General features: G+C 29.9%; 1 protein-coding gene across 1 annotated transcript in view; it reads left to right on the top strand.

The window, feature by feature from the left end:
- The first annotated feature begins 1,206 nt into the window (after window positions 1-1,206).
- Window positions 1,207-23,000, top strand: part of LOC111707945 (transient receptor potential-gamma protein) — a 61,029-nt gene continuing 39,235 nt past the window's right edge. The window contains exons 1-5 of the mRNA XM_023481140.1: window positions 1,207-1,279; window positions 12,445-12,574; window positions 20,688-20,830; window positions 21,612-21,729; window positions 21,962-22,045. Coding sequence (XP_023336908.1) covers window positions 12,446-12,574; window positions 20,688-20,830; window positions 21,612-21,729; window positions 21,962-22,045 — 474 coding nt within the window. The 5' untranslated portion in view covers window positions 1,207-1,279; window position 12,445. The remainder of the gene's footprint in view (window positions 1,280-12,444; window positions 12,575-20,687; window positions 20,831-21,611; window positions 21,730-21,961; window positions 22,046-23,000) is intronic.

Below are 23,000 nucleotides of genomic sequence, written 5' to 3'. Positions count from 1 at the left end.
ATTGAAATAAGACAAGTACACAAACATTGAAATAAGACAAGTACACAAACACTGAAATAAGACAAGTACACAAACATTGAAATAAGACAACTACACAAACATTGAAATAAGACAAGTACACAAACGTTTCATAAAATTACCTATAACACCATTACTTTGGCACGACGTGCTATAAAGATTTTGGACTTAAATTTTCTCTAGTTCTTGAAGGTTCGATAAAGCTCGATAAAGAGAAATTGTCTGTCCAAAAACTTTATAACACTGCGAACCCAAATAAAAGTGTTATAAATAATTATTATGTATAAACTTTTTAAGTGCACGAAAATAGATAAAGATTAAAATACAAAATATATAATTTTAAGTTTGAGATTAGGATTGAGATTGAAGTAAGAATCAGGTTAAGTTTAATACCAAAATAAAAGTGTTAGACGATTTATTTGAAAAAATACATTCTGATAGATATATTGTTTTTTTTTAATAATTACTATTCCCATTTGCAGTATATATCTATTAATTGATAAATGCGGCTGAATTGATATTATGATTTATATCTATCTTTTATCTCATTATCAAAGTCAAAATAATTAATCAGTTTTTTTCATCTGTTCAGTTCATTTAAAATATATTTCTGTGATGCAACCATGCTTGACATCAAAATACTTTAGAAATCATGAAAAAAAATATTTTTTGATAAACTAAAACTATTAGCTCTACAAAAACTAAAACTACTAGCTCTACAGAAATGAAAAATGAAAATTATGAGAGAACATATTTTTTTATTATTGGGAACCAGTATGGAATATTTATATATATAAAATACAGTATACAAGAATGTAATGTATTATAGTTCACTCCTGAACGACAAACTCCTGAATGGCAGACTCCTGAATGACAGACTTCTGAATAACAAACTCTTGAATGATAAACTTCTGAATGACAAACTGAGAAAAACAATTGAATGACAACTTTCTGAATGACAAATTTCTGAATGATAAACTCCTGAATGACGAAATACTGAATGACAAACTCCTAAATGACGAACTCCTGAATGACAAACTACTGAATGACAGAATGATTAAGTTTTGTTGTTAAATTTTTTTCAGAATCAATTTTAAATCTCATGAGGTTTTAATGGTATTACTGAAAAAAAGTAAAATTGCTATCAGGTTGCAAAAAAAACTGTTGATGGAAAATATTTCTAGGAAATGGGGATTCTTACTTTTGAAGAGAAGAAGTTTCTGCTGGCTGTGGAGAGAGGGGATGTGGCGAGCACGGGCAGGTCAGACTTTTCCAATTTTCTAAGGGGGGTGAACACTGAACTTGAAAAAAGGGATTTTGATCATTCATAAACCTTCCCCGGGGTCACGTGAGGTCCCACACAAAATTTGGGTCCGATCGGTTCAGCCGTTTTGACGTTTTTTGTATATAAACAAATAGACAAAAAACAGACAGACAAGCTAAATTTATGTATAGATAATATTAAAGCTAAAGACTAAAATATCATAGGTTTCGAATTTAGTTTCAGTCTGGTTGTAATGAAATCAAAATTAGAAAATTGGAGTTTAAATCAAGTACTCAGTTTCCTAAAGTGTTATTTGATTTACAATATATTAGATGGAAATATTATATATCCTGTAATCTCTAATATATAATCTAAATTTGTTTTATATACATGGGTATATGCCAAGAATGTACGTAGTTTAAACTTTAAACCTCTGCTTAGTGAAATATTTAAATGTATATGAAACAAACATGAAAAGTTCTTGAAATGTATTTTTATTAAATGAAATTTTCATCAATTTCCAAATAACGATTAAGATTTCATGTTTTATATATGAATATGCTAATAATATAAATAACTAAAGTTGAGATTAATTATCCGTTGTATTAAATAAGATGTTACACTCACAGATTTGTTTCTTTTTTTAATACATAATGCAGAAAATCTAAAAATAAATGCCCCCCCCCTGTAGACTGTAGAGGTATTTATCTAAATAATGTTGTTATATTTTAGGGGGTCCTTGGGAGGGTGACTGGTTTTTGTCACAATACTCCTCTTAAAATGTATTTGTCTAGTGTTTCATGGTGAGAATGGACAAAAAGATTATATTCTGAAAATCTTTTTATTTACAAACATGGTATGAATTGTAGCTAGCATTGATTTATAATGATTTCAATTTATAATTACTTTTCCCGTTCATATATTTATCCTTGAATGGATCCTGTAAACTCGCAATATATTCAGATGTCGTCTTTGTTACAGCGTGCTTTTATCATATATTTTATAGCAAAAGCATAGGGGTTTCGGGATAATCTAAATATATAAAAAGATTCTAACAGCCAAAGAGAAAAGAAACCTTAATGTAGTCAGAGTAGCGTGTTGAAAAACCCTATTTTAAGAGTTTTGGGCGAACTTCTTAACTAAAACATAACATTTAAACAGCTTAGAGACTTCTCTCAAAATAAAATTCTTAAGCGACCAAGCCTTATTTGACATAAATAAGAGGTTTATGAAATAGAATCANCCCCCCCCATAATTCTCCACTGTGCCCCGTTCCACCATGCCATCTCAAAAAAATTGTTTGGTAAAGAATGGTTTTCTAGTATATTATAACGATACATGATCTTTTTACACCGAATGAATGCAGTCTATATGTTTAATTATTTATCTCTATATTTGTTAACCAGTACATATTATTCTTTAAGATATTGTAAAATTGCGGTAACAAAAACATATCAATTTTTGGCTTGTCTGCTTTAAAGTATTTCGATTTTTTGAGCCGGCTGGAAAGATACGTTAAAATTTCTAAATCCAGTCATCAACCAATGAAAGGTTTATAGTCGAATAAAGAATTTTGATTTTTAAATTGTTTGAAAAATTTGTGAAATCCGTGAAAGTGAATCTTAATTGTTTGTTTTTTATGCTTAAAGAAATAATTAAAAGCAAAAAAAGGTTCTGACTGGCGTCCTTAAAACCATGTAATCATAATATTTAACATATAAATTTAAAGTAAAATTACCTATTTCATAGTTAACAATTGTTTTGTCAATATAAATATATTTCTAATCCGTTATGAATAGAAACGAATGAGATCCTTTTATGAATTTAATGGATTTTCTTCAATTCTCTACAGATTATGTTAAACTTAGAAACTTCTCTTCTGTTTAGTTAAGAATATGAAGAAATGATGATTTTTTAGATGATTTATTGTCTATACTACATCTAGATCTAGATCTAGTAAATAGAATTGAAAAGGGTAGAATTCTTAGCATTTACCCAGGCGGTGTGCAGTTTTCTTAAAGGGAGTGTTCGCAGTTTTCTTAAAGGAAGTGTTCGCAATTTTCTTAAAGGGAGTGTTCGCAGTTTTTCTTAAAGTCTAAAATTTAAATTTATCTGATTAAGTATTAATTAGATATCAATGTTTATAACTTTGAAAACTGTCTATTTTCACTTGTGGGTGTCTACAAAGGTGACTTCCACATGAAAACTTCAGGAAAACTTATATATGAATTATCAGAAAAACGAAAATATCTTCCACATTATTGATCAAATAAAGGTTTCAAGGATCCCGTTGTGAATTGGGTGTTGCCATCTTTGTATGGAGGGTCACTTGAAATCACAATTAAAATCATTGCTTTCAGAGGTTTTCGCTATCTATATCAAAATGATAGATAGTTTTGTTCTCCATTCTTATCAAATATCGACAATAAGAAAAGATAAAACTTATTTGTTATACTTATAAATTATATAAGTCCCATTATATTATAATATATAATTAAAATTTTAATGTTTTGGTAATTTTGGACGGATTTCATGAATCTATAGTGATAGTGCTTGTTTTACAGTTCACACATATCTTAAGATTATACCCATCCTTGTAGTTTCAAATCGGCTCCTGCAATAGAGTGCTCAAACTTCTTCAACTCTTTTCAAGTTCATAATTTAAGGCGGGTAGAGAACATACATTTAAAAGCCCGGTCGGCGTTTCAAAAAATCAAAAATACTCCATACTTGTTTATTATTTGAACTACAGGTCTAATAATTACTTTAAAAGGGTTAACTCGAGTGGCACATGTCTATTTTTGTGAAAATAAAAAAATATCCTATTTTTCCGTCGAATTTTTGGAAACTTATCTATCAAGGTTGCACCATAAGCATGTAAGTTAAATATCTAAAATGAAAAAGTTATCTAAAATAATACCCCCCGCCCTCCTCCCAATTCTAAAGCATATCATACAAAAATGACCCGACCATGGTAGGGTTTAAACAAGCCCATAATAAAAATGATTGTGAAGAAAAACAATAAATAACAACGTAATTAGAAAAGCTAGACAGAGGAATCAACGTTGGCAGGCTTACTCAAATTAATTTCTTACAGAAGGCCATTTAGATTCTTTCCAACAGTTTTCTTGTAAACCTTTTGGAAAATAATTCACCAATTGAATGAAAAATTAAATCTTAGAAACATTTTAAGACTTTGTTAAAAAAACGCTTTTATATCTTCACATTATCCAACAATAGCGCTTTCAAAATCAGGAAGGCGTGTTTACCTTTGCAACCTTCTAACGCCTTTTGCTTTTAATTGCCAGTGAAGAAATGCACTCTACTGGACAGAAGGAGATGGTCAAATTTATTCAACATTGGCACAACTTTGGGAACTTGTAGATCTATAGTTTTTTATTTATTTTATGATATAGTATCTGATTTCTGAGTGAGAGAAAACTTGTATAGTTGCTTATTAGAATTGTTATGCTTTTATATATCGATAGTTCTTCAGAAATAAGATTAACCTTTGACATTTTTTCCAACCAAAACATTTCTTTTTTATTTCTAAATTAATGGAGGGGAGAAGGTAATTTATTGAAAATAGTTGAAAGCATTCGTTGTAAAACATCTAAATAAAATAAGAATAAAAGTTTTTTCATCATGACGTAAACTTTTCCCAGAAACTTTTTTTTCATATTTCATCCTTTGAATGTAGAGTACATTCCCTAGTTAGTAGAATACCTTGAAGGTAGAGAACCCCCTTGTTAGTAGAGTTCATACCCTTGTTAGTAGAGTACCTTGAAGGTATAGAACCCCCTTGTTAGTAGAGTACATACCCTTGTTAGTAGAATACCTTGAAGGTAGAGAACCACCTTGTTATTAGAGTTCATACCCTTGTTAGTAGAATACCTTGAAGGTAGAGAACCACCTTGTTAGTAGAGTACATACCCTTGTTAGTAGAATACCTTGAAGGTAGAGAACCACTTTGTTAGTAGAGTACATACCTTAGTTAGTAGAGTACCTTGAATGTAGAGAACCCCCTTGTTAGTAGAGTACATAGTACATACCCTTGTTAGTAGAATAATTGCCCTTGCTAGTAGAGTACATACCCGTGTTAGTATAGTACATAACGTATAGTATAGTACGTAGATAACATTCCTTGTTGTCAGAGTCCCCCCTTTAGTAGATTACACCCCCTGTTACTACAGTACACCCCTTGTTAGTAGATTACATTCTTTGTTAGTAAATTACATCCTTTGTCAGTAAAATAACCCTTGTTCGTAGAATACCCTCTTGTTAGTAGAGTACACACCTTTTTAGTAGAGTACCCCTTGTTAGTAGATTACACCCCTTGTTAGTAGAGTACATCCCTTGTTGGTAGAGTATCCCTTTGTTAGTTGTTTGTAGATTACACCTCTTGTAAGTAAATAGTAAATAACATCCCTTGTTAGTAGATAACAACCCTTGTTATAGATAACATCCCTTGTTAGTATAGAGTACACCCCTTGTTAGTAAAGTACACCCTTTGTTACTATAGTACAGCCCTTGTTAGTAGAGTACATCCTTTGTAAGTAGAGTCCGCCTTTTGTAAGTAGAGTACACATCTTGTTATTAGAGTACACCCCTTGATTATAGAGTACACCCCTTGTTAGTGGAGTTCATCCCTTATTAGTGAAGTATACCCTCTCTTAGAAGAATTGTCTAAGAAAGTAATAACAGGTTTTATGGGTTCCGTTGGTCCACTCTCGTATAGTTGCGGAATTGATTGTGTCGGATGAGGGAGGGATGGCAATGTGTTCACGAACATTCGTCACTTGTTTTGAACCTAAAACCTTCTTGTGATTTCTCAATTAAAATGGAAAATAATTTAGTTTTTAAAAAACAGAATAAAACCAATTATACTTTTAGATTTGAAACCCAAAACCTTTATTAAAAAAGTAGCTTGTTTAAGAAATCAGAGTTTTTTAATTTTAACCTTTCTTTCTTTATTTTTTATGCAACCTTTTAAACAATTCAGAAATATTAAAAATAATATTTTCCTTGAAAGTGTAGTATCCTTCACCCTTTCCAAAAGATTCAATCTCTATCAGTATGTATTTATTGTAGGCCTATAGATTAACTTTATTCCTAAAATATAGCTCTGGCTAGTTAAGCTGAAGATCAAGCTCTAAAGGTTTCTGATTTGGAATTAAAAATCAGGCAAAAGATAAGACTTCTGCTTTTTTATTTGTTTCGTTTCTAACAAACGAATATATAGTTGTTAATTTGATTATTAGTTTATGATCAATATTATTCTTTTGGACCTTGGACTTGACTGTCTCAATTAAAAATGTATCATCTTATAAGGAAAGTTAATTCTCATTGTGAACTAGACAGAGGAGAAAGGTCAAATTTATGTTACATTACTTGTCCTACTTTGTGATCCCGTAGCTCTCATAGTTTGGACTATACGCACAAAAATGAGAAAAGAAAATTAACATATTAGAAAGTTTTATTCTTCTCAATAGCTCTTCAATAGGAGGATTCGTTGATTGAAGAAATATAAGATTTCAATCGTACATAAAATTTGAACTAAACTATTCTGCAATGTGCTAGCTATTTCCGTTGTCGCACATAACGCATGATCTGATGCGGGACATAAAATATAGAATTTGTTGTAAATCCAGGCAAGCAAGAGAAAAAACACAAATATTTTGGTTTGCTTAAAAATGGTTAAAAAAAGGCAAATTTTCCACTCCAATACTAGCAGCTTACTCTGCATTTTCCCAGCAGGATATGGATCAAAAATAGAGAATAAATTTTGATAAGTTCAAAATGCATTTTTTATCATCATTTAATCACCACCTTTGTCTACTACGTCGGATAATTTAACAAAGCTTTGGAATTTTTTCAAACATTACCATCAATTATAAGAACTTTGCCTTAACTAGAAAATGGGTTAGGTCGTTATAAATATCGGGTTGAGATTATTCAGCAATTAACTATCCCTGTCTTACTGAACTATAGAGAGGCAGAAAAGAGGGTTGGGAGGTTATCAATATGTGGTTCAAGATAATTGAGCTATCCCCCCCTCGTCTCACTGGACCAGGAGTAGTATAGTAAGATGGGTCTATACTCTATAAAAGCAAGGAGCTGGCACTAGGAGAAGTATAAAGGTCTGGATGCCAAACATTCACACTTCAGCAACCAGACTTTCAGCAGTAGGCTCAGTTATATCAGTTCATACACTTCCCACTTACAAACTTCTCTTGTTTAACAAGTCTTAGATCGGTTAAACCAGATATCTGCTCAGCCAGGAAAATATCTTGAATCTACTATATATACTTGGCAACTTACTATTCCTTTTCTCCATAAACAACCGATATACATAAATCATTTATCAATTATTTGTCGGACTGCAATCATCAATTACCAGGAGATATTCGGTAAAAATTCAGCAATTTTTATTTGCAAGCAACATTATTAAAGAGTGGTGGAAGTCCATTTTTCAGAGGAGTATCTTTTTAATTCTGACTGAAATAAAACAATATTTGTAAAATAGCTTACATCCAGTTTCTATTAAACTATTTTTAAAGTATCATTTTCTAAATTTTTAATTGTTGTTCATTATGTGTTGAACATTTTTTGGTGGTGTCTAAATTCCGCATTTTTTATTTTATTTTTGCAAAAATAAATCTTAAAGAGAGTGACCGGCTATGTAAGGTAATTGAACTGAGTATGCAGTGTTGTCGAAAACTTCATTAGGATTCATTTGAGACATATTTCACTTTTTAAAGATCTGTAAATCCTGAGTTTGAGCGCAAATTCGACGTTCAAAACTCATGATTTGGGGGAGGATACGCTTTCAGAATTAGTTTTTTTTAATTATTAAATAACGACAACGAAAAATAAAGTAAAACTTAACCAGTAATCTAATTAGATGGCTAGGAACATATTTCACAAAAGAAATTTGTCAATAAATCAATGCTAAAATCGATTATTTCGTTTTCATTATTATATTGAATTTTTAATTTTCTTTGAATTTATTCGCAGATTTCTTCAAATTCTTTAAATGTCGTCTTTTCAATAATAGTTATAGAAAATCTACGAACATCTTTGTGAATAACGAGAAACTAGAATAATGAGGTAATAGAAACTAATAATTGAACAAGATTACTTATTTTCGATGATAAGATTAATTTTTATTTTCTCAAAATGTTCCTAAACATGACTGTAGTTTATTTTAGAATATTTTTACATTTTATGTCGTCGTTAATTAATAATTTAAAAAAAACTAATTCTGAAAGCGTATCCACCCCCAAATCAGGAGTTTTGAACGTTGAATTTGCGCTCAAACTCAGGATTTACAGACTTTTAAAAAGTGAAATATGTCTCAAATGAATCCTAAAGAAGTTTTCCACAACACTGCGTCCTCAGTTCAACTACCTCACATAGCCGGTCACTCCCTTTTAGATCAACTTTAATAGACTAGAAGTATATTAGGATGGAGAAAAACCTGTACATTTTGGAAATATTTTTCCAATAATATTGAGAATCCAATAAAAATTGATGATTTTATTGGTCCTTTCTTCTCAAACATTTTATCGTAATTTGTTCAAATGTTTATGTACTGAAACCGGCCTTTTTCCGCTTAAAATATATGACTTTGATTAAAATTTGATTCAGTATGCAGAAAAGATGGTTTGAGTTAAATTCAAGTATAATTAATTAATTAAAAAAGGGGGGGGGGGATATCTTAAAATTTAAATGTGATATATTGTAATGGCATTGGAATTAGTTTTAGAACTAGTTTATTTTTACAAATATTTCCAAAACTTTAAAGAAAGTTTACACTACCTTTATTTCGGAGAAAGTTTTGTCCATTTCCGGTTTTCTACCTGTCTTGTCTAAAATCAAAGTAATATTCAAGATGAAAGTAACCAAGAAAAACTAACTAACTTGTTAACAATACCAACAGATTAAACACTTGAAATAGTTGAGTCGTCTCTGCATAATTAAACAATTAAATAATTTAAAAGAAAAAATATGTGTGTAGCTAAATGTAAAACTTAGGATATTTAAAAATAAATTTCCAAACATATCCAAGATCTTAAACTGTGAAAAAATGTACATGATGGGTCAACTTCGCCGGGCCTCCACTAGGAAAGTTGTAAACAATAAGAAGAGAAAGGGTGGATGTAGAAGACGATGTTTAAAAACAAGTTTTTTTACCAGGCAAGAAAAAGGTTCAAATTTTCAATATTTTTATCGAAATAATTTATAAAGTTGGACCCCCCCCCCCTAATTTGAAAGTTTCACGATTCACACACACATAGCCTCATAAATACGCAAGTCATTTTTATAGAAAACCCGCAATTTTAAAATTTTCAATTTCTAGAAAAACTATTATAATTTCATCATGTTTGTCCATATGAGGAATACTCAGATATATCTTTGCAACCCTTCGATGCAGACCTTTGATATTTCAAATTATAAATTTTGTTTGAAATATCACAGGTTTAAAAAATTAGCTAAACCTATAAAATAAAACATATAATTTGATTAGTTTTTTTTCTCGTCGTGTGCTCAGATGGAAATTTATAAATGAGAAAGTGGTGGTTAAAGTATATCCGGCCGGTTCAGGTGTTTAAATTAAACTGCATTTATTAATATCCATCTAGAACATTTTTGATAAAAATCTTAAAACAGTAAAAACAAATAAATTATCTAGATAATATGAATGTACAGTGTCCTTCATAACGGTTTGTCTTTTTTAAATCGCTCTTTATTAATAAAAACACAAAGTTAAATTGTTTTAATCTTTTAATTTTTAATTTTACAGGTTGGGAAATTTGAAGAAAAAAAAACACATATCAATGACTCAATTCATGCTTATTTTGTTCTTGAACCTGAACCTGAACCTGTGTTTGACCTCGAGCATGAAAAAGAATCTGAGAGATATTTTCAAATTTTAAAAACTATAAAAAATCATTGCGCAATTGTAAAAAATCTTAAACTTAAAAACATGTAATATTCTATACTTTTCTGCAATAATTAAACCCCGATATGAAATTTAAATGTATCATTAATTAATAAATATTTAGATCTTAAAATATTAATATAGAGTGATTTAAATAGACAAAAGATTAGAAAGACACTGAATAATAAATGAAAACCTAACCTAACCTACTGCTCAAATTTGAATGTATATAATACTGCAAATTCAAAATTTAAATTTAAATTCAAAAACTTAGGTACAACGAAACAGCTGAACCGATTGGGCCCATTATTTTTTTGGGGACTCAGAGATAGTTTTTGGTCGCTCAGGAATCAAATATTAAAAATTCATCTTTGAGATTAATTTAACAAGAAAAATAAATCTTTAATAATTTACGAAAAGTACAAGTAAATAAACGTAAAAATCAACCAACCAATCGGGTCAAAATTAAACTTTTTCCATAAAATTTCCTTTTTAAGAAAGAAATTGGGTTGTTGCCACAAATTCAGATTATTTAATCCCTATATCTTTGCAACCTGACATTGTAGACCTTTTAAATGTTTAATAATTTACGAAGAGTAAATGTTTGTACAAGTAAAAAGGAGAATTATGAGCACAAAGTGCACAATTATCTAGTTTATGGTTTATCATCAGACATTATAGACATAGACTGTATTTGTATTTTATATCTATGCACTCCGACTGTACAATGTACAATGTACAATGTACATGGGAAAATGAATAGAAAAAGATATGATTCATGACCTACTGTGAGACTGGTATTATCAATATGGATCTGGCAGTCTACCAGTGCTATCAATCTCAGGCCTGTCATCTAGGGATCCAACCTATACCAACTATATTGGGCCGGAAACAAAATAAATAATAACTAAATAAAGAGATGTTCTTGAATTTTCCGAAAACTTTCATAATTTAGTAATTTTTTTTAGAGTGAGCTTTTAATAATTCAGAGCATTACTCTTTAAAATACATTGAAAGAAAAACAATAAAACTTATTCTCTGAAACAAGACAAATCTTAAACATTTTGTTGCTCCTCTGTGCTGTAGAAATCCACAAGTTGCTATTTACAGAGTCATATATCTTTAATGACACTTTCTAAATAAATCCTTGCTTACTTAAAGGGTTTCCCAAATAAATTGACTATGACAAGAAAGAATAAAACACCCTCAACCTCCCAACTCCTTGTTTTTTATTGTCTGTGTGAATGTAAAAACTAATCTGAACAAACCAAACGTATAATTACATATATATTGTATATTGTATGTTTATATGCGGAAGATAAGAAATACAACTATTAATTTCTCTCAGAGCAATATATATTAGCATATTAATAAGTACAACTCTATTTATTATACAATACATTCACATGTGTACATTTATCATAAAATATATATTTTATAGTAAGACTTATATTAAGAAATATGAAAAAATAAGGATAATTTATCTATAAATATAAAATATTAAGGCAACAAAATGTAGCTACTATTTACAGTTAAAAAAATATTTAAGTAAAAAATGGCTAAAGCCAAAAAAGCCAATCAATATGCATTATGGAACCGACGTTATTTTTTTTTACCAACTTTTGACATTTAATACCTATCTTTGCTTATTTTGACAAAAAAAAATGTCTTCGTTTTAAAAAGATTTTATTAACTTTAAATGTATTTTGCAAAATATTATTTTTTTTCATTCAAAGATTTAGATGACATTTTTGACGTTTGAAGAATTAAGATTGAGAAAATTTCAGAACTATAATATTTTAACAAAATTGATATTGTCTGAATTGGAACTGAGAAAAGGTTCAAAAATAACACACAATGATCCAGAATGCTAAAAAAAATTTTCTTAAAGACTGATAACTGAAAAGTTATTGACCGAAATTTTAAATATACTGAAATATTTTTTTGAAAATTGACTGCATTTGAATTAAAAGATATTGTTGTATTTTATAAGTATTATATTGTAGGATGCTTGAGAACTGCAAAGATATTGTTGTATTTTATAAGTATTATATTGTAGGATGCTTGAGAACTGCAAAGATATTGTTGTATTTTATAAGTATTATATTGTAGGATGCTTGAGAACTGCAAAGATATTGTTGTATTTTATAAGTATTATATTGTAGGAGGCTTGAGAACTGCAAAGATATTGTAGTATTTTATAAGTATTATATTGTAGGATGCTTGAGAACTGCAAAGACACGGGGCAGATAAATATCGACTGTGTTGACCCTTTAGGTCGCTCAGCACTTCTCATGGCAATCGACAATGAAAACCTGGAGATGGTTGAACTTCTTCTTGAGAATAAGGTAAAACGGAACTCAGATTAATAACACTGCAGATAGAACACTAGATGTCGTCTTTTCAAGATTTAAGGGTTTTTCGTTCACAATAACCCAAAGAAGTTACGGGCAGGCAGTGTTGAATTACACGACAGAGAGAGAGCAACCGCGTAACTCCTTTGAGCTTCTTACTCAGAGTTATTGTGAACGAAAACCCTTAAATCTTGAAAAGACAACATCTAGTGTTCTATCTGTAATTTTATTAATCTATGTGATGTAAGTAAAGAATTGCGTCGAAAAATAATCGATGACTTCAGGTTGTATAATATCTGAATGATTTTTTTAAAATTAAATTGATTATTTTACGATCCGAGTTTTATATTGCAACTTTCTGAATTTGTATGGACGCAACGTTCTTTAGTATAAGTCGTTTTTAACAATTTTTTCCTTTTAGACGCAACAGATAAGATTAACAGTGATCAAAAGCGATTATTTTTCGCCGTAAGCCTATACCCCCTTTAATTTTTGGCGAATATTCCCTTTAAAGTTAAAGATATTTTTAATTTTACCTTGAACAAAATAGTTTAAGTTTTTGTCGGCATTGTCATGTAACTATAATGAACCTTTCAAATTTGTTCTCGTTCGTTTGGTAATTAAATAAAAAATGATTTTCTATTTTTATGAATGAAAAATAAATTTTAAAAACTAATGAAACTATTCATTACCATAAAAAGTAGAAATATTTTTTTTTTTTTTTAAATCCCTCAAAAAGATATTTCTTCATTCATGTTTCGCCTTTACTCACATCTCAGGAATTCCCTAAAATCTCAAGTGCATTCTCTTTTTGCATGACGCAATCAGAAAATATTACGTCATTCGATTACATTTAGTTCATCTATTAGACTGCAGTTTTTAACATTTACACAATTACCTTGTTTAAAACTTTGAATAATCGAACTTATAACACTTCCCTCCATCTCTAAACTTAAAAATACTTCCATCTTATATTTTATAAATTTTACATGAATTCTGCTTAATCGAATAGTCAAAAATTATAAAATTGTGTTACAAAAATATAGGGATTACAACATTAGTATTTAAGCAAGTGTTTAGTTCCTCAATCTATTTTTTTAATTTGACGTTTTCTTTTATAATTTGACGCTATCTTTTATAATTTGACGTTATCATTTTTAATTTGACGTTATCTTTTTTAATTTGACGTTATATTTTTTGATTTGACGTTTTCTTTTTATTTTAACGTTATCTTTTTTAATTTGACGACATCTTTTTTATTTTGACGTTAATTTTTTTTAATTTGACGTTATCTTTTTTAATTTGACGTTATCTTTTTTATAATTTGACTTTAACCTTTTTAATTTGGTGTTATCTTTTTTAATTTGACGTTAACTTTTTTAATTTGACTTTAACTTTTTAATTTAACGTTATCTTTTTTATAATTTGACGTAATTTTTTTTAATTTTACGTCATCTTTTTTAATTTGAGGTTAACTAATTTAATTTGGCGTTATCTTTTTTAATTTTTTTTCCTAAAATAATCTAATATTAATTTTATAAGCATTATACATATTTGCTATAACTATTTATATATATATATATTTTAAAGATAAGTTATTTTTTTAGAGAATTTTAGTTTTAAGGCAAAGCTGGGTTCCCAAGTCAATCTTTAATAAAGTGAAAAGAAACGGAGTTTGAAAGTTCTAATATTATTTTTAGACATTCTTTGAAGAACTCTGTGAAAGACTTGAAATTTTAATTCAATAAGATTATAAAGGAGGGCAAGCACACTCACACACAAGCATCAAAAGATTCAATTTAGGACAAAGATGGGGGGAACGGTGGATTTTTGTCCCAAAATAAATATTGTCCCAATATAAATAGTGTCCCAATGTAAATATTGTCCCAATGTAAATATTGTCCCAATATAAATATTGTCCCAGTATAAATATTGTCCCAATATAAATATTGTTCCAAAATAAATATTGTCCCAAAATAAATAGTGTCCCAATATAAATATTGTCCCAATATAAATATTGTCCCAATATAAATATTGTCCCAATGTAAATATTGTCCCAATATAAATTTTTGTCCCAATATAAATATTGTCCCCATATAAATATCGTCCCAATATAAATATCGTCCCAAAGTAAATATTGTCCCAGTATAAATATTGTCCCAATATAAATATTGTCCCAAAATAAATGTTGTCCCAATATGAATATTGTCCCAATATAAATATTGTCCCAAAAAAAATGTTGTCTCAATATAAATATTGTCCCAATATAAATATTGTCCCAATATAAATATTGTCCCAATATAAATATTGTCCCAATATAAATATTATCCCAATATAAATATTGTCCCTAAAATATATTTAGCTTCACCCGAGACGGTTACTCTAATCGGTATTGCACCTCAAGCTTCACTAATCCTAGACAATTACTAATGTCTAGAGTTTCTGGGGAAAAAAACCTTTGCCGAAAAATGCAAAATTTTATTTCGTATTTTGCAAAATTTTTGAGAAATTTCGCATTTTTTGTGAACTGAAATTTGAGAACAAAAAAGGCGAAATTACCTTTAAAAACTAAAAGTTCGCATTTTTTGTTGTATTTTATTTTTGTTTCGCGAAAAAACATTGCATTTTTTCTGCTATTGCAGTGCGAAAAAAAGCTAAATATTCAACGAAAAGCTATTTCCCCATTTCGCGGAAAACCTACTAATGATCAAACCTCTCCAGATTTGATGGATCTGCAAAACGTCGGCAAACTGCTAAACCAAGTGTACGCTTTAATTTCAGAGCTTTATTTGTCATACAAAAAAAAACTTTTTGATTTGTTCAATGTTTAGAAATACCGAAAGCAATTATTGAATATCCTCAAACAGTGCTTGTAACTTTATTGCCAGTTTCTTTGCTAATTGTTTTTATTGTTAAACTTTTAATTTAGGCTACGTTTAGATAAACTTTTTTTAACATTTGTAAAAGTATGAATTTGTAGTATTATAAAGAAAATGAATCTTTTGGCTCATTAAACTTCTTCTTAGAAAAGCTGCAGCACTCGGTCACCTTTAAACGCTGAAAAGGGCATTTTGTGTTGCTTTTAGCTTAAACGCGATTCTTATTTTGACAGAGATTTCGGTTACCATGTACATTGTACATTGATCCAAAGGTTGCAAATTGTCATGCGGAAATCAATAATAATTTTGACATGGCTTTTACAAAACTAAAGCCTAAAACAATTACTGTGAAGTTATAAAATGTAAATCACTAGGGCTTCCCTGTATTCGTGAGGTAAATCAAAAGCAAGGCGTCGCAACACTTTAAAATTGACCAAGTCTTAAAAATTGATTAATTTAGCAGTCTGGATCTATGAGCCCATGGCCCTCAAGAACTTGAGCTGTCCTTTTTTTAAAGGAAAAAATACTGTCTTCTTATAAGTAATCTATTATTTATGTTTAGTTAAATAACAAATAATGTAAAACCTTCTAAAAACTCTCTGCTATCAAGTTGTGCAGGATAAATAATTAATAAACTAAAAGTGTAAAAGATAAAAATCTATTTGCCAAGTAAATAAATGTCATTATCCTTAAGGGCTTCAAACCAAACCAGGGGCCATGAAAGTCAATTTAACCAATTTGATGATTTAAAAAAACCACAAAATAAACAAAGCAAAAGCTTCTAAATTCTTCAATCTTCAAATAAAGATTATAGTTTTATAAGTTTCTTTTGTGTGTGATAAAATACATTTACTTAAAAACTTATCAATCAATTAATTAATTTTCAATTCAGAATTAGATAGATTTGATTAGATATTAAAGAGACTGTCGGAGAAATTACAAGTGACCAGATCCATTAAAAGAATTCTAAATGCTTCCCTTTAAATATTTGTTTGAACAAAAATGAAATATCTAAGTCTAGTCCATAGTCCACCATGCATGTTTCATCTAATCACTTTTTTACATTTCTACTTTTTTGGGTACCTTTGTGACATGAGCATATAACACTTTCATTGGAGTGTCACTTATAATTACTTGGGCTGTTCCTTTAAACTTTAATAATATCATGATTTTCTTGATAAATTGAAATAAAGAATATTTTGTAATCCATTAATTTCTTCTGCATTAACAAAATTGAAAATTAACTTTTTTAACCCTTTTTTGGGGGAGGGGTAGGGGTAAAAATATCAAACTGAGATATAGTAAACTCCGTAACTCCTCCCTAATATAACTGGCACTTCCCTTGTTAATAAATGACAATAATTCTCTACAATAAATGTGGTCATCTTAAACTTTAGAAAACTTTCCAACTGTTTGAAATTAATCAAGTGAAACAATAGGAAACTTTACAAACTTTAATCTATTTAAGTGTTTTAAATTATTTATAGTTTTCTTAACACTATAAAGGCTTTGGGGCCTGAATCTATGTAAAGACTGGGGGGGGTGTCCCGTCACGGCTCCCCCCCCCTCATAGAAAAAGGTCTGTGAATGAAGTTCTGGTGTTATAAAAACATGTTAATAGTTCCATTTTTCAAGGCCAGTTTATTCAAATCCAATGATACCATGCACTAACTATAAAGCTACAAAGGCAGAAAAGGTCGGAAATTTTTTTTTTAAAGAAGTTTCTGATAAAAATAGGCGACACATGTTTTTTTATCTATTTTTAAAGGCTTTTATAAAATGTAAATTTGAAGCTGATGCTAAAATAACAATAAAAGTTTATGGGCTATTTTAAATATCTTGAACTGATGGGGGTCAACATTACAAGTAATCAGTTCTTTTACTTCTTCTTTCTAAGAAAGCATTTTTGATCAAAACTTTTAAAACTTAATAAAATTTCTCAAGCAGGTATAAAAAACTTTTCCTCATTATGTGTATACATATATATTAAATATACTTTTTTTAATAGATGTTTTTTTGTTTTTATATGAAAAGTTTAACCGTTATCTCAGCATTATTCACAATTTATGTTCTCTCATTTATATGTTCTACAATGATTCACCAATCAGAATTTACTAAAAAAAAAAATTTTTGATTTAGAATAAATATTTTAGTCATATTTTTGGGTTATTTATATATCTTCCAAAGCCGCAGAATATATATTTATTTATATATATATATATACGAATATATAATAGAAAAATGCGTTTTATTTGTTATATTTATGCTACCTGTATATACCGGTCAAACCGTAACAATCAGAAATATATAACAAAAATGTTACATTCCCACCTCATGGTGTTTTACTGCCGGCTAAAGTTGGACCGGGCATTTCGGCAAGTCTGATAAAGAAGAGCTACGGAATACATATTTTTAAATGATGTGTATTACCTTAATTGCCGGAAAACTCGTAACACTTAAAAAGTAGTAACTGAAATCCCGATATTCNGGATTAAATTTAAACTTGAAGGTTTTTTCGCAGTGGATTTCTATACACATGTAGGAAATGCCACAATCCATTAGGGTTTCTCAAACCCATATCTATCCAGGTACAACTTGTCAGCTATCAATATCAACATGGACACAAGCTCAGCTATCAATGTCAAAAAGGACACAAGCTCTTAATCGATCAATGTCAAACCAATGTACACGATCTCGTAAGCTATTGATATAAGCTCGTAACTATCAATGCCAAACCAATGGGCACAATCTCAGCTCAAATGTTTTAACGAGGATCAGCAATCAATGTCAACAGGGACACAAGCTCTAAACTATCAATGCCAAACCAATGGGCACAATCTTGTAAGCTATCCATGTCAATCAGAAGCTTGTTACTATCAATGCCAAACCAATGTGCACAAACTAAACTCTTAATCGATCAATGCAAAACCAATGTACACGATCTCGTAAGCTATTGATATAAGCTCGTAACTATCAATGCCAAACCAAAGGGCACAATCTCAGCTCGAATGTTTCAACGAGGACCAGCTAACAATGTCAACAGGAATACAAGCTCTTATCTATCAATGCCGAACCAATGGGCACGATCTTGTAAGCTATCGATATCAATCGGAAGCTCGTAATTATCAATGCCAAACCAATGGGCATGATCTCTTCAGCTTGTATGTTTCAACGAGGACCAGCTATCAATGTCAACAGGAACACAAGCTCTTATCTATCAATGCCAAACCAATGGGCACGATCCTCAATCTGTTTGTTAAAACAAGGAATGATTACTCTCTTGCAGTAAACAGTATGGAGTATCTATATCAACTAATGTATTTGAGTTTATATTTTACAAGTTAAAGTCATTAGACGTAATTACAATTTCTACCTTGTTATCTATCTTTGCAAATTCATGGTAGATTTAACAATTTGTTTAATTAATTAAGGTTTTAAATTAAATCCTCTAGAATGATTCATCCTGTGAAAAGTGAAAAGCCTGACAATTTTACAAACAAATGAATTGTTGAATAAAATTTTCTTTATTTATTCAGTGCTTTTGTTCAAATATTCTTTGTAATCTATAGAATTATTTGAATAAAATTCTTTAGAAAGAGTTTTCTGGATGAAAGTAAATATGTAAAAAAAAATAATCAAAATAACTAAACACACTAAAATCGCTACTTATCGGACAATACGACTCAAACATATGTTGATTTCAAATATGTGTATTTAAAAAATAATCTTGTAAAGAATAACTATTTTAAAGTAAAAAATATATCTAAATGATCTAAATAATCTTTATATTGGTGTTTAGTTTACAAGAAATGGTGAAATGGTGAACCCTTTTTTAAGGTTGTACTTTTAAAATTCATCTCTCTGTTTTAACAGATAGTTCTCTCCCGCATTGGGACTGTAAGCGCAATTTCAAGTAACCCTCCATGCAAAGATGACAATGCCCGATTAACAACGGTACCCTTAAAAGGTTTGAATAGGATAATCATGTTTTTTGTTTCTTTACACGTTTTTTTCTTCTTCGGTTTCTCTGCAAAGTGACTCGCGCATTTCGGGTTTATAAGAATTTATAAGAGAAATTAATGAGTCAGAACAACAACGGTAGCTTCCACAATTTTGATTAGATTAAAGTTTAAGTGGTACTGTTCTAAATAGGACTGTCTAGTGGTACTGTTCTAAATAGGACTGTCTAGTGGTACTGTTCTAAATAGGACTGTCTAGTGGTACTGTTCTAAATAGGACTGTCTAGTGGTACTGTTCTAAATAGGACTGTCTAGTGGTATTGTTCTAAATAGGACTGTCTAATGGTACTGTTCTAAATAGGACTGTCTTTGCATGGAGGATCACTTGATCGAAATTACGCTTACAGTCCCGCCCTCTCCCCTTTAAGAAGTGAACAATCTATTTTATCAACACTACTCAAATATTAGGTCTTTTATTTTTATCAAATCGTACAAAAAATCTGATCATTTTATGTTTATCCTTGACCAAATATTGGTTAATTCACATTGTGAACTAAATTTAATGTGTACATCCAAGAAAAAGAAATACATAAGCAAAAATTGGCTTGTTTTGGAGGTTATTTAGTTTCTTCGCAAATAGAAATATGTTCAAAAAGCCCATTTCAGCTTCTCCCACGGTCGGCTTTAGTGCTAGAAATTTTAAAACATTTGTAAATTATCTTAAAGCTATTTAACCATTTTGATCAGCATCTTAATGTGTTTTTGAATGAGAGGCAAAGATAAAAATTATTTTTCATATTTTTAACCTGAAAAGGCCATAATCTTAACAATTATGGGTCGATTTTGTAGAAAATAGTAAAAACCCAACAGGAGCATTAACACAGCGAATTACAAAATCTGTTTATCATGATTGTAAAATAATTTATAGATGTTTTGAAAACTCTATCTGTAAATCTGACCATGGGAGAAACTTAGATGGGCTTTTTGCATATATTTCTTTATGCGCATAGAGCTAAATAACCTACAAACCAAACCAACTTTTTCTCTTGCATTTATTTTTCTTGGATGTACATATTAGATTTAGTTCTCAATGTGAATTAACCAATATTTCGTCAAGGAAAAACATAAAATTATCAGACTTTTTGTACAATTTGAAAAATCTAAAAGACCTAAAATTTGAGTAGTGTCAATACTTGTTCTAAATAATTATAGTTCCATAATCATTAATTGAAAGAAAGGAACAGCCCACTTAATCTATTTTTAATTTAGAGTTGGGAAGCTATACCTAGTGATACTGCCACCTTTACTCCTGATATAACTCCGTTAATATTGGCGGCCCACACAGATAACTACGAAGTGATTAAAATCCTGTTGGATAGAGGAGCTGTTCTTCCAATGCCTCACGACATCAGGGATATTTAGTAGTTTACATCGATTATCTATAAACATAAAACAGTGGTATGTGTTTATATCATTACAATATAGACGAATTTCTTTTTTTTAATTTAAATATCTATTATTGTGAACAAAAAATCCCTATATCTAGAAAAAAAACTACATCTAGAGTTCTATCTTTATTTTAATTAATCTATGCTGTGAACGATCAAATTTGTTCATTTGTTTTCTTTTTTAAAGTTTATCTATAAAAATCTTCTTTCAAATTACAAGTTTACAAGTTAACAAAGAGCAGCTTTGCTTTGTTTTCATGTTTTTGTGTACCATGTGCACCGTCCATGTGCCGTTTGAAAGCTTGTTAAAAATCTTAGATTTAATCGAATGTCGTCTTCATTGTATTGATGTATACAAGGACCACTGCACTTTAACCAGTTCTTTCTGGCTTCAAAAAATAGCTTTAATATTTTGTCAGTAATTTTTAAAAACCCTGAGACAGAAGCCCAAAGAAGTTACACGCATGCCGCGTTGAATGACAAGACAAAGAGAGAGCATGGGCGAAAGTCTTTTGGGCTAATGCCTCAGTGTTGTTGTAAATGAAAAAAACAAACGACATCTAGTGTTCTATCTGTATTGTTATTAATCATTGCTGTGAACGATAAAATTCGTTCGTTTGTTGATCATTAAGTTTCTGAACGACACAATGATTCACGAAAATTTCGGTGGTTCACAAAAAAACATGCATATCTCTAATAAAAATAAATTTCTTGAATATTTTGAATTTAAATATCTGGAGACTAGGTGCGGGTGCGAGGAATGTTCAACGTCTAGAAGTGAAGATAGTTTGAGACATTCAAGATCTAGAATAAATTCATACAAGGCCCTTGCATCTCCTTCCCTCATAGCTCTTTCAAGCAAGGTAATCCTGGGCCCTAGCATCTCCTTCCCTTATAGCTCTTTNAGAGGGACCCTTTAAATTACGTCGACAATCCCTTTAATTCCTATTCCAGATTGCACTAATTACGTCGACAATCCCTTTAAATCCTATACGTCGACAATCCCTTTAATTCCTATTCCAGATTGCATAAAATACGTCGACAATCCCTTTAATCCCTATGCCATAATTCTTCTATAATTATATTTTGCTCCAGGATCCTATTTTGACGGCTTTCGAATTATCCTGGGAACTCAGAAGACTAGCTTTTGCTGAACACGAGTTTAAAAGTGAATATTTGGTAGGTTATAGTTTTTTTATAAATAAAACATTTATCTAATGACATTTTTTCTGTGCTTAGTTGTGTAAAGGTCACATGTTCTCTTTCAGCATTCGATCTGTTGACCATTTGCTTTACACTTTACATATGGTGATAGGCGAATCAATATTGTGAAGACAACTTTTGTATACAAATTTTAATTGTTAACAAGCTTTTTTCGAAATGCAAGTTTACAACCAATTGAAGAAAAGCTTTTTTAATTGACAGCTTCTCTTTGTTTACATATTTGTGTGTATCCATGCTGTAAAAGCTTGTTATAAATCAAAATTAAAATAGAAAGTCGTCTTCATTAAATTAATATAATCGCCTTCCACCGTATATCACAGTATTTGCTCTACATTTGCCTTTTATTCAATTTGCTAAATCAAATGTTTCCAGGTTTTTTAACTATAGTCGTTTAGGGGCAGGGCCAAATCAAATCAAATCAAATCAAACGGAAATTTAGATAAAATTGTTTAAACAGATGGTGTCACACAATAGGATATTAGGGGAGAGTCAGCCAAAATGAATTTATTCCATTTTTTTTGAGAGAAGTCTCAAAGCTGTTTAAATGTTATGTTTTGGTTAAATATTTTCGGCCGAAAATATGATTCTCATGATGAAACACAAGAAAAATACATCTAAAATGAGTACTGTGACAAAAACCATTCAACCCCTAACATACCCCAACATGCGTCAGTGCTTCTGTCTAATGGAGTTTGGTAACATTATCTTGCAAACAGGGGGGAAAAACAAATTTAATTTAAGATGGAACTCTAAACTTCAAACATTATGATCAAAAACATTTCTAGAAATGATTCCACAGACATATATTCTGATAATCTTTTCATTTACAAACATTGTATGAATTGTAGCTTGCATTGATTTATAATGATTTCAATTTATAATTACTTTTCCCGTTCATAAATTTATCCTT

Source organism: Eurytemora carolleeae, unplaced genomic scaffold, assembly GCF_000591075.1.
Source record: "Eurytemora carolleeae unplaced genomic scaffold, Eaff_2.0 scaffold849, whole genome shotgun sequence".
In the NCBI taxonomy this organism is placed as follows: Eukaryota; Metazoa; Arthropoda; class Copepoda; order Calanoida; family Temoridae; genus Eurytemora; species Eurytemora carolleeae.
This window is presented reverse-complemented; position numbering and strand designations above follow the sequence as displayed.